General features: G+C 36.2%; 1 protein-coding gene across 1 annotated transcript; it reads left to right on the forward strand.

The window, feature by feature from the left end:
- The first annotated feature begins 584 nt into the window (after positions 1 to 584).
- LOC120737896 (alpha-N-acetylgalactosaminide alpha-2,6-sialyltransferase 1-like) lies at positions 585 to 14,074 on the forward strand. The gene is made up of 9 exons (XM_040038805.1): positions 585 to 698; positions 1,009 to 1,284; positions 1,458 to 1,620; positions 2,473 to 2,635; positions 9,609 to 9,747; positions 9,837 to 9,940; positions 10,603 to 10,686; positions 11,569 to 11,668; positions 12,139 to 14,074. The coding sequence occupies exons 1-9, from the start codon at positions 585 to 587 to the stop codon at positions 12,325 to 12,327; spliced, it is 1,332 nt and encodes a 443-aa protein (XP_039894739.1). The 3' UTR covers positions 12,328 to 14,074.

The following is a 14,074-nucleotide window of genomic DNA, read 5'->3' on the forward strand; positions in this document are numbered from 1 at the left end:
TGCTTGCATCGCTGCATGCTGTGACATCAGAATTACAAAATGAGTGTGATTAAAACAATTAGTTTGAAAGAGCGATACTGGCTGCTTTGGGGGAAAAGGTGACATCATGTGCAACGTGTTTTAGAAGTAGCCCAATAGCGTTTATTTCCTAAGGGGCTGAATATTATTTGCGACCATTTACTGTGTTAAAAAACTAGCTGGCTCTGTCTCCCTCTTAGTTCAACATTCTGAAATCCCGATTTTTAAATAAAATGATCGCATCAACCCTTGAAAGAAACCCCCAAAAACTAGTTACATTAAAACTAGTGGTTTGATTAAATGAAACGCTTGTGAACAGGCTGAAATTACCCGTACAGAAGAAATTCCCACTCGTGCCGTTTTTAAAATAAAATGCTTGCATCGCTGCATGAGGAGACACAGTGACGGTCCTAGCCTGTTTGGCGCCCTGGGCGAACACTCCCTCCCTCCTCTGGCTACTAAATCCAAGTCCATAATGGACTTGGATTTACAACATTATGAATGAAATGTGCTGTATTTCAACAACCGGGCAAACACGTCACTGGTTAGCCCTGTGAATGAAAGGTATGGTCAACAGGACCGCTGTCGTCCACAACCGCTCGGCTATAGCCCTGCCCTGCTGCATCAGTGACAACTTGTTACTTGGCTCTTCCACCTGTGAGCAGCTCTCAGGAGGGAGAGCAGATAGTTTTTGAGCTTAACTGAGCAGCAACAACTCCACAAACCAGAGATGGCAGAGTTAATTTTAAAGTTTTTTTCTTTGCTTTTTTTGTCATCGTGTATCTTGATTATTTTGAATTTATTAGACAATAGATAAAAAAGCATCAGGTGTGGTTGTGTTTTTATATGTTGACTTCCTGAAAAAACCTATGATTGAATTATTCGTTACTGGTAAAATTATTTTTTTATTTCTGCAAAGTTTTTCAAAGCAACACACACTTGCTCTCAGCTAATTATCTTATGTTGCTTCTGTTTTCCTTTTTGATTCAGGCCTGTGTCACCTTCATAGAAATAGATGACAGTGAATCGGAAGACTTTGTGCTTGAGAGGTACAGGGCATACTGGGAAAGAAAATTAAAATCAGGACCACCACATCCTGACTTTGAAGCAGAAATAGCAGAAATAGCAGATTCAGCAAAAAACAACACAATACAACGCATTGTAGCTGAGACCCCCATGGCTCTCCTCTACAAAAAAGACTTCAAGAAGCTTCCTCGGTGGGATTTTGAAGATGTTTACAGCAAAGATACTCAACATAGACGACCAGTAAGCATGTTAAGACAAGATATAGTAAAAACAGTCGAAAGTATTAACTTTATGGATGTGAGCCAGCATAGCTGGAGTCATATCAGACATATTGCTTTTGCTGTTTCTTGATTTGTTACAAGTCATTCATTTTTAACTTGTTTCATGATTTCATATTTTTTTATGATTTTCAGACATGTGCTCAGTCTCTACGAAACTCTCAGGATGAGAAATTCAAGAAGGCTTTTCTTCCTAACATACGTTTGTTTCTGCACAAAGACAACATTAACATGAGCGAGTGGAATCGGCTTTCACATTTCAACAGTCCTTTTGGGTTTATGGAGTACAAATATGATGGTAGGTTTTTATGAAGCTGATATTGGGTCAGTATTGTGTGCCAGACTGAAGAATGACAGAGTAATATACATCTATTCTCTGACTGGATTTTTAAACACCTATGTAGTTTTATGAGATATGTTTAAACAGCCAATGAAATAACAGTACGTCAATGCATTTAGGAATGGATGAACAGAAAAGATGGCGATGCTGATATAAACCTAACTCTGGACTACTTAATAAAAAAAACATGAAGCAATTATTTTAAGTAAAATACAGTTAAAATATATAAATTCAAATATTTATTTATTCAAATAATTAATCATTAAGTTAAATGTGCTTGGTATAAACTGAACATATACCAATCAAACAAAAGCTTACATTTAAAATCTACTTAACTAATCTAATTAACTAATGTAAACAGATTAGTTAAAGTATGCATTTTAGGCACTTTTTGTTATTTTGAGTGAATGAAGACTTATGAGAGACAATCGAGCGACTGTTTTGGTAGTCGCTTTATTGTAATTTAACGGAGAACTATTTTGTCTGGAGATTTTCAAGTGCCGAATTTAATGTGGTTCGATATGAAAGAGTTTACACATTATGAGAGTTTTGGGATGAATCATGCTATTTTTTCAGGTGATGTATTATATTTTCTGATGGTGGCTATAAAGATTTAGTTGTTAATATCCATCGATTCAAACTATATGCTACCTGCATCATATTGTCTTGTTTGAGACATCGTTATAAAGACATCCATCTTTTAAATATGAAACATTAGTTTAAAGCAAACTAACAAACCTCTTCTCTACTCATACAGCAACCATAAAACAGTTACAGATTGTGTATTCATGTTTTTCTTTTGGTTTGCAGATGTGATGGATTCAGTGAAGCTGATTCCAAAGCCAAAACAGCCACTGCTTCTCCCAAAACCAGGTGGTGATGGCTGTGTGCGCTGTGCTGTGGTAGGTACTGGAGGAATCCTGAACGGCTCAAAGAAGGGGGTGGAGATCGATGGCCATGATTACGTTTTTCGGTAAGACAAAAAAACCCCCAAGCAAACCTGTTTGTTTTGTTTGACAGGCACTAGGCCAGGGGTCAAATTCAAATTCAAATTCAAATTTTATTTGTCACGTACACAGTCATACACAGTACGATATGCAGTGAAATGCTTAGACAACTGCTCGTGACCTAAAGAAAACAAAAAGGAAAAGGCTATGAATAAGATCGGAAATAAATATGAAAAATTAAAAAGGGTAAATTTAACTAGGAAGGAATAAAATATAAATTAAGGTTAAAAATGAAATAACTGTACAACACAAATTAGAATGAAGGGTAAATTTAACTGGGAAAGAATAAGATAAAATATATAAATTAAAGTTGAAAATAAAATAACTGTACAACAAAATACACAATACACAGTATAGAACTATATAAGAATGTATGAAGAAATATAAATAAATAAATATATACACAATAACAGCAGCTGTACAAGTATTAACTGGAAATGAAGAATATAGTGACCAGTGTTGTGCAATCCACATTATGTCTTGTGCAGTGCAAATATGCTTAAAGTGATTTAAGTGATGAAGTGAAAACAATGTCCAGAATGTCCAGTGTGTGTGTAAGAACTATATGTGTGGGTCAGTACTGTGTAGTGGTGTGATTGAGAGACCGTATCGCCTGCGGGAAGAAGCTCCTCCTCAGTCTCTCTGTGTTGGTCTTCTGGGAGCGGAATTGCTTTCCTGACCTCAACAGAGAGAACAGTCCATTGTTGGGATGGCTGAGGTCCTTCACGATCTTCCTGGCCTTGGTCCAGCACCGCCTGCTGTAGATTGAGTGCAGGTCAGGGTGCTCGGAGCGGATGGTGCGCTCAGCTGACCGCACAACCCTCTGTAGAGGGTCAGCAACCTTTAACACCCAAAGAGCCATTTGGACCCGGTTTCCACGCAAAAGAAAACACTGGGAGCCGCAAATACTTTTTGAAATCTAAAATGAAGATAACACTGTATATATTGTTTTGTTTTGTTTTTTACCTTTATGCTTTGTGTGAACAACTAAAGTAAGTAAAGTTTATTTATTAAGCGCTTTTCACAGACAGGCAGTCACAAAGCGCTGGACACAAATATTAAAATAAACAATACAATCAATAGACATTATACACAATGTAAAAGATCAAATGCAAATAATGTAAAGAATATAAAATACGTAGATCAACAAAAAGCTTGTTTGAACAGAAAAGTTTTTAACTGCTTATTAAAAGATTCCACAGAGCAACTAAGGTGTGTTTCTTATGAAATCCATGAAATGCTACAGAGAAAATTACATTTTATTTATGTAATTAACACATTTTGAACTCTTAAAGAAATATAACAAAAGGAAAGACACCCAGCTGAACTAAAATGATCCACACATTTAGACTTTTCATCGCCACTTTACGGTAACATACTGGCGTCACTGTTGCCAGCGTCATACCGTGACGCCGTGTTACAGTAGCTTACCGTTCTGCAGGATGATACCGTTTTTTGCTGGAGTAGTATAATACTCTTGGACAAATTATGGTAACGCACCGTAGCCTTTTTTACGGTATCTCACTGGCGACAGTGACGCCAGTGAGATACCGTTATGTCGTTATGTCGTAAATTACGTCAACAAAGTAACATCATACTGTGATTAAGAAATTGATATACTACCGTTTATTCCCGGTATGTCACTGTAAGCCCGCTGCAAGGTAATAAACTGCAACATATTAACCAGTAACTCACCGTTATCACGCATCATCAGTACCAAAAATATTCATCTCTGCTAGAGGATACCGTGTCCCAACAGGCGGCCATTTACTGTTTAACAGGTCGTAATTTTACCGTAATTTCAGTTAACAGTAACATACTGTAAGAGACTGGAGGGTTCCAAAAAAATTGGATGGATGGATAGATAGATACACACACACACACAAAATATAATTCATGTGCTTTACACCACTTTATTTCAATTCTGATTTTTCCCTGCTGAAATACACATTTCCAAAATCAAAAACTGAAAAGAACTGAAAACATATTTTCATTGAGGAAGCACTTGTTTTTACTAAACCATGTAATCCATTATTTTCTCAGATGGTTGTACAAACAATAACGATATTATGTCATATCCATATCATGGCAGACAATTATGTTCAAGTGTTGGGTTTTCTTAGTTATATTTTGTAGGGTCTTAAACCTACAATGTGAAGTGCCTTGGCATTCATTTTGGTGGCACCATACAAATAAACTGAATTGTAATGAATATAATATCAAGCCCCACACTTCTGCCTTTATATACACTTTGTCCAAAATACTGGCTCACACCACCAAATCATTGCACAAAACAGGGTCCACAACGACATGGATGAGCGTGTGTGGTGTGAAGGAACTTGACTGACCTGCACTGAACCCTGATCTTGTTTTGTGGACTGAGTTCATTGATTTGTAGGGTGAGCCAATGCATGTGACAATTAAAGTGTAAGTAGCTGAAATAATTTTTAACAAACGGGTAAAAGAAGGGAAAAAAATCAAAACTGTTGCACTCAAAAAACCTATTGGACAGAGACAAGCGTCTTGCAAGATGGCAAGAGAGCTTGTCTTCATTGTTGCTCGTCTTGTGTAAATGTCCAGAAAGCATGGGCCATGGATCATCTGTGGAGACATGGGTAACAACACATTGGTCACTCAAATTATACAAGAAATTCACTAAAAATGGCAAAAACAGTTACCTAATTTGAAGTTCTCCACTCAAATTCAGTAAGCCGCTGGAGGAAAGTTGTGACATGAGGGTTAATGTGAACAACCTTTCGCTTCACAGTGGTCCCAGTCCTTCTGCTTGTCCCACACTTGGAGGTACATTTTGTTCCCTCTTCAGGGTTTATCCTTACAAAAAACCTTGCACACGCTGACTCCTGGTATTCCAGGTTCAATACATAGAATGAACCAAAGAAGATTACACGCCCCTCTGGACTCACCATCCAGCAGGTGGCGGTCATTGAACTTTGTCCTTAAATGTATAGGGGCAACATGTTGTCATTATGCAACATAAAATAATTTCAATACTTCACTTCTTCACACTGTCTAGATAGTCATAAAGCAAATAGCTATGTACAGTTAATTATTAATGGCCTTATGTACATAAGTCCGTTTTAACATATTATAATTGTACATAATTGGGAATTATTCTGGACATTAAACACACCTAACAAACAGTCAGCCCAGTTAAATTACCGGAGATGAATCAACTGTATGGTTATTTTGGAGTTTATAGTTTGTGCTGCTGTTAAACTTTACAGTATTGACTTCAGTATTTCTGCTGTTGGTGTAGCTAGACTACTATGTTGATCAGTAATATGTAATGTGAAATTTGATATTGTTACTTTGCTGGATTCACTGAGACACATGTCCAACAACCTTGGTTTATAAAGTAAATTACAGAAATTTGAGCTAACAAAACAGAGACTGGATACCTGTGTCCACGAAAAGCTCCTGTGCCAAACAGAAATTTTAATATGGTCTAATCAGCTCTATTTCATAAATGACTTCTTACCAAGCATAATCAGCCTTGGGGTGCTTGGCAGGCTTTTTACATGCAAACTGAACAATATAAATTTGCCTGCACTGAAGCCACAAAATTTAGAAATACACATAGTTGCAAAAAGTTCAGTAACCAATTACCTTTCCTAAATGACATATTGTAGTTTATATGTTATACTACTTTCACAGTGAATCGCATTTTATAGTAATACACTCTGAATGAGGATTTAAGTAATTACTCTTAGATCTACAGTAGAAAACAACAGAAATCCGGATGGTGTAATAGTATAATCTCAGTAACATCACCAATTGTTACATTTGCTGTATTTACAGCTGTTTCCATGAGTACGGTGAGTTACCGTAAAAAATAATGTAATCTCATGGAATTTTCCCACAATTACATGCAAATTACAGTACTAAACTGCTAACATCCTTTAGAGTTTTTTTTACTGTTGATTTTGCAGTACTAAGCTATGGAAATTACTGCAAAGGCTAACAGTGCATGTAGCAAACAAAAACTGTTGTGAGCCGCCACCCTTATATCATCTTTGGGCTTTTGGAGCCTTGACCTGACTTTTAAAAAGTAATTGGAAAAAAAGCACTATGCTGCTAAAAAAGGAAAAATAGATATTTGCAAAATTCTGCCTAAATATGTATTTTACCTGGTTAATGTGTGTGGCAGGGCGTGGTCTGCAGTGCCGCAGCATGGGAGTCGGACGCACCTGAGCGGGACCGCAATCACGCCTCGCTGCCTTAAAGTCTGTGCTCTCTATGCTGTTGTGTTGTTGGGCTGTGAGCTGAAAAGCTACAGCCGGCAGTATGCGTACAGCAACCGTGTGTGAAAAGTGGTCAATAAAGAGATGCTGAAAAGCAGCAGGTCTGCCGTGGTACGAAGTCACTTTCATCTTTACGCAGGACTGTAAGCTGTCATCTGTGAGGCGGGTAACGAGTTCACCTGCCCTACTGGGATCCGAGATCCATAATTGGCCTACCTGGGTTAAGTCTCCATAAAATGCACGGCGTTCACCGCGTCGCGAGTGTGACGCTAGTAGAGCATGAAAAAATAAGATATAATTTTATTTTTATATTTCAAAATCACAATAATCTTCCAATTTAAAACTACAAGTTAAAAAAAGAACTAAACACAAATAAAATGCACTTCAGCTAAATACTTCTAATTTATTTCCCCAAACCACCCGGTTTGAGCTGCATGCGGCTCCAGAGCCGCAGGTTGCCGACCCCTGCACTAGGCCAAGTGTAGAAAAGATAAAGCAGTGTAAAGCATACTGCTTTATCTTTCTCTGTGACTTTCATATAGGGCTGGGTATCGTCACTGATTTCTAGAATCTATTTGATTCTGATTCACAAGGTCCCAAATCGATTTGATTCACGATTCGATTCAAATTGGGGAAATTTTGCCTCAGACAGTCAGAAAAATTATAATTCAGATCATGCATCAGTACATTTCCATATTTTTATATCTATAAAAAGAAAACTGACACTTGCGAGACTTTATCAAAGGTGTAAGCATCACAGCAGATGCTGTGATGTTACTTGTTAAGTAGCTGAGGATAAAACAAAGAAAAATGTGAAGGTGATTTTCCTGACCTGGGATTTTATAAAAATATTCTGCAGTAGATCAAACACCAAAGAAAATCATTAATCAACAAATAAACATTACCTGATGCTGCTGACGTGAAGCAGAGCAAAGTTACAGAGGTTTTATTAGAGACAGAGCTAAGTATTTTGCAATTTTGCATAATAAAAGTTTAAATTTGTTCAGTATTGAACAGCAGAAATGAGGCTTTCTTTTCAGAAGTAAGTAAAAGAAAAAAAAAACAGCATCCCACAGCGCTGTAAACAACGGTAGACTTGTGCATAACAAGCAAGCAAATAATCAGAAAACAGAAACTGTTCTTGAAGTATACTGAGAGAGAGAGAGAGCGAGAGAGAGAGCTGTGCATGAAGTGTGATTTTATCGTGGTGGAAGCAAAACCGCAAAAGTCAGAGGGAATTCACGACGATGTTTATGTGAAGCCTAGTTTGGATCTTCTTTTGCTGCTGCTTCGGTCAATATTGTTTGGTGAGTGATGAAACCTGCAGCTTCAGAATCGAATGCAAAAAGGACATAAACACAAAGCATGCACCCACCGAAACACCAGAATCAGCGAGCTGTCGGCTTCCAGCCCCAACTCGATGATTCTGATCTGTCGGCAGGTCCGCCTTTATGTTTACCTCTTTGTGCAGAATCCGTATACCTGCTCTCTTTTACTGTTTTAGTTGTTTGGTGGTTGTTAAAAATTTGTGAGGTTTAACCTGAGATTCTGGTGTTTCGGGCAAAATAAATTTATATTAAAAAATCGATTCAGGATTTTAATGAATTGATATCACCTTATCCAAGCTAGAATCGATTTTAATCGATAAATCGATCATCAAAACCCACCCCTACTTTCATACCATAATTTACAAAATTAACTTTATTTTGTATTCAGTAACACTTTAAACTCGTGAGAGGTAGAAATTAGACAGCAGGGGACCTAACGGTTGTTTTTTTTTATCATAGACTTCTGTACAACTGCTGTCATTCACGAAGAATGGAGGCTTCCATATTCATTCACTTCCGTACTGGCTTTACTCTTTCGATAGTCTATGACTATATAAATCTCGTATCAAAGAAACTGTTGTATTGATTTAAAAAAATCTAAATAAAATGTTTATAAAATTCCACAAAAACAACATTTTTGTTTATTTTCTAACTACAAAAAGTTGGAACAGGTAAAAAAAAAGAAAATGAAGTTGGGCTAACCCCCCCCCAAACAGCTAGCTAACAAGTCAGTGAGATAATTGGGCATAAAAAGAGCATCTTGAAGAAGATGGACAGCAGTTCAACAACATACAAAACACTAAGTCTACAAATTATTGGAAAAATGTTTCTCAGCAAAAACACATAAAAGGTTCCTAGACTTACATCATTGTTTCTATAGAAAAATAATTATTTAGTCATTATTTGAATTCAATTTGATTGAGATGTAAAATGATGAATAGGATAGAGATGACACAGAACACCACAGTACCCAAATAGTTATGGAGGTTTATTAGAATACAGACAGATGATGCACAAAGGTAAATATGGACAACTCTTTTTCAGATGTGTTGGTGCCATCAAAGTGTAATATTCTTCTTAAAATGGTACATTTTTTCTGTGTTCCATTGTGTATAATATGTGGGTTTATCCGATTTGCAAATAACTGCAGTCTGATTTGATTTACACTTTACACAATGTTCCAGCATGTTTCGAATTAGAGTTGCTTTATGATGATACTTCACATGAAATTGGTCACTGTCCCACAAGCAGTTTATATATGGCAGATATTTGTAGTCAACACCTAGACATTGGTATTACACTTTTAGCTAGCAACAACTGATAAAATGTATTCTTGTCTTGTCTGGCAGGATGAATGGTGCCATCACTAAGGGTTATGAGGAAGATGTAGGAAACAAAACATCGGTTTACGTTCACACAGCCCACTCCATCACGACATCACTTTACTTGCTCAAGAAGTACGGGTACAAATCTGCCCCTCATGACGAGGTACTTAAACTTCAAAGACAACAGTGTTGTATCGTACTTATTTTCCCTGCACAGAATAAACATAAGGGCTCTCCTTTTCCTTTTGACAGGGTATAAAATATGTGTTGATTCCAGAGGAGATGAGGGATTTCCAGTGGCTAAAGGCTCTTCTGAGAGGAGAAAAGGTCTCTGCTGGCCCATACCGCAATAAACTGTGAGTATAAAATGCAAAAAAAGAAAATTAAATCAAGAAATGTATTCACCACTTTCAAAAAGTTGCAATTATCCCATTAAGGAATTAAGACTCCAACTTTATTTGTTTACGTTTTGTTTTGTTTTTTGAATCATGATGTAAATGTTTTGTACTCCCAAACACATATGTTTGTTTATTTTTCAGTAAATAAATAAACACTATAACCTTCTATTTTTCTATTTCTATTTTATGGGACACATAATGATGCCACTGAGGAGAAAGTTATTAAGATTATTTGTACTATCATACATTATCCTTTACAGTATTTATACAACAATTGGACAAAATAAAATATTAATCAATACAAATATATATATTTAATCTATTAATTTATTCAAAGTCTGTTATCTTAGGTCAACACTGTAACATAATATAATATAGAAGAAAAAAAGAAATAAAAAAAAAACATGAATTTAACCAAATTAAATTAAACCAGTTGCCATTTGTTTCACAAATGCAAATTTTGAGTGTACATGGAAGCTTTACCTGCATACATATAAAATGTTTGTGACATGTAATTTAAATGTATCTTTCTAATATAATGTCTTTTACAAATCAAAATATCTTCTGTGGCATATATGTGACTAACAAGTGTGCCATATTTTGTCTTCTAACCTCACCAGACCAAGGACCTACTATTCAGGGCAATACAATGAAAGTCGTTTCTACGTTCTGCACCAGGACTTCCTCCGATATGTGCGGAACAGGTCAGCCTGCAATTAACACCCTGTACATAGTATTTTTGTTAAAAGGACTATGAATAGTTAGAAGAAAGCTTTCATGGCTACTGGATGGACTCACGCGCAGACAGTTCTTTCTTTGAGAACAAAAGGAGATTATTTATTTACAACAGGGATCACCTCAGTGCTATATATATGTGTGTGTGTGGGGGGGGTGTCCAGGGAGAGAAGGGGGGGGGGGGGGGGGTATACACACACGCTTCCTCTTCCACACAGTCACCGCCACAGCTCCTCCGCACACACGCACTCCTCTTCAGCCACACTCGCTCTGAAACTCCACACACGCTGCCACACCCGTTTGTTGTTTACAGCTCTACCCCAGGAACGCAACCTTATTAGCTAATTCAACCATACAGTTGGGATTCCTATTAGAAATGAACAATAAGGATGAGAAACAAGCAAAACATCACTGGAATAACTGTTATAAGATTGTAACTCAGACATGAATGTCAGCATGAACAGTCCTTGAACAATGTAATTATACAGTACTTTTCCCATTTACTTTGAAAATGGGAAATATTTGCAGCAATTTATTGAAACATGTGCAAACATACATAGACATACAATATATTAGACAAAATATATTGGTACAATTCTAACCAATCAATGTTTGGTGTGAACAGTCTGAACTCTCTCAGGCAAACTTTCCTGTAATTCCTTTAAGTGGTCTTCAGGAGTAGGACTCCAGTCTTCTTGAAGTACATCAAGTAATTTACACTGAGTAATTTTCTATGCATGTGTTCTTTTACAGTGTGTTTGGGATTTGGAGGTTGCCTATTCTGCTGTCATAGAAGTGTAGCTCATTTTCCCCATGTGTATGCTTAATTGATGCTTCTTCTTCACTCACAGGTTCTTACTGTCACCTAATCTGAATAAAACATACTGGTCTTTAGTCAGACCAACCAACGGGGCATTCACTGTCTTCTTGGCTCTGCACACCTGTGACATAGTGAGTTAAAACTACTTGAACTTTGTGTGCTTATTGTTGGTATTCACAGCTTTAGAAGCATTGACCTGGCAATTAACTCTAGAATGAGCAAGGCAACTTTCAGGATCTTTCTCACACAGCCCAGATGAATCAGAAATAAGATGAAGAGTCAAAGACACCTTTCATGAAAAAGTACATTTTTACTCTGCAAGTTAAACAAAAGGTCCGAACCATAGGGATTAATACAGTGCCACCCACCACATGATACTTCCCTTCATGAAACATAAGCGTTATAAGCGTTTTCACTGTTCTCGGTGTTTTAAATCCAAGAATAACTGGGATGAATCTGATGGATCCCAACCATCATAGCCTTTGCCTCTCTAACTTTGTCCTCAACCTGCCTTCCTCTTATTTTAATAAAAAGACACACACACACATATAATCATAATATATTTCTTCTACTATTTCTCCTGCCTTTCTGTCTTCCTCAGGTGGATGCATATGGATTCATGACTGACGACTACGTCAAATATCCTAACTACTATGTTGAGAAAAACATGAGCAAAGTCATTTTCTACGTCAACCATGACTACATTTTGGAGAAGAATACATGGAAAGACCTTCATAACAGGAAAATAATCAGGCTGTATCAAAGAACTGAGTCAAAAGCAAAAAACTAAAAGCAACACTGACATGATCAAGATTTCTGATTACCAGATATAAAAAACAACTATGTGTACTTTCCAAAGACTGAGACAATATGTGATGCTCAGTTTTACTCATTATGGTAGCTGGTTTTATTTTTCTACAACTCCTTTTGTGGTTTTATCAAAAGCAAAAGACGATCGAGCAGTAATATCTCATTAATGACGCAAACTAAACCATCCAAAGCAAAGATGCTATGATTATTATCACTCATGTTATTTTAAAGTGCATCTCTGTGGGTAAATTTCCATAGATTAAAATCAAGCATCGACAATAGCTGGGATTGAGTCAAGAGCATTAATGCAGATGAACTCTTTGCCTCTTTATTTTTACTATTGGTTTAATTTGGTCACATTGAAGGGTTTTCAGCATAAATGGCAGTTTTATAAATTTGCTTGCATTTGAATACTTCATATTGTTTGGTTACTATTGGTTGCAGATTTTCAGTTTTCATTTATGCTTTTTCAGCTTATATATCAAATATTGACAAAAGAGTAATATGTAATCCAGGTATATCTGTATAATTATTTACGTCTGATGTGTTATTTAGCTTTAAGATAAACGCTGTTAATACCTGTTTGTGACAGCTGTAGTTACAGCTTTTACTTGTGGCACAATATCTTCATTTTGAAACCAAATAGCCAATTATATATTCCACCCCTGGTAAAGGCATAATAACAAGATTATATTATTATCCTTTTTTTTATTTGTTTGTTTGTTGGATTTTAGTGGTTGACTTTGCTTTTATAGTCAATTTAAATTTCTAGAGGTTTAATGGAGAAAAAAGCTGTGATTTTATTGTGGCGGTTTGTTTTGATGTTACAGTTTTTCTCTGTTATTTTATTTTCTTAATTAGTTCAAAAGTTGTATCTTCCAGAAAAATTATTTTTTGTGAAACACAAAATGTTCAGTCAAACACAACAAGTTTTGTATAGAGTTGTTTGATGCATCAATGACATCACAATGACAGCTCAAATGATCTGTAACATCTGTGTACATTGTGCATGTAATTTTATGTAGGAAATAAAGCTGACTTTTGTGGGATGTGTTAATTTTGTATTTTATAATTTACTAGCATAATGTAAACATACTTCTATTTATAGTTTGCTTAAAAGTTTTAACCTCAAATCACTGTGCCCTGAAGCGTCCATTATTTATACTTTATTTACATTTCCACCTTTCCAAAATGTCCTAATAAGATGATGTCTCATCATTAGATATGTCTCTGTGCAGAGTCTGTGCCTTAAAATATAAAGCTCCTTGGGCTCACTGGCATTGTGAACAGGTGTTAAATAAATTTAATGAACTGAATGTTAACATATTAGTCCATTAATTTAATGCATCTATGCTGTTCTTCTTTTCCCTTATGCAAGAACAGAACAGCATATCTCATTTTAAAATCAGCAGCACCTCAAAGGAAATCTAAGCAAAGGATATTATTATTTGAGCACGAGAAAGGGGAAATAAATTTGTCATATTTGTAAGCGATCGGTCACTCAAAGACTAAATGCATGTAATGCGAAAAGAAAATAATCCAGTCCATTTTTTTTTTTAGATCAGAAGCATAGTGTTATTTTTGTGGCGGTGTTAAACTGCACTGTGCATTCACGGAGATATAACTGATAGTTGATCTTTGGAATGTGGTTTTACTTCCCCATTAACAGGGTTGGCAAATAAATGGTAAAATGGCCTGTATTTATATAGCGCTTTTCTAGTCCCTAA

This window comes from Simochromis diagramma, unplaced genomic scaffold (assembly GCF_900408965.1).
Source record: "Simochromis diagramma unplaced genomic scaffold, fSimDia1.1 OVJJ01000402.1, whole genome shotgun sequence".
In the NCBI taxonomy this organism is placed as follows: Eukaryota; Metazoa; Chordata; class Actinopteri; order Cichliformes; family Cichlidae; genus Simochromis; species Simochromis diagramma.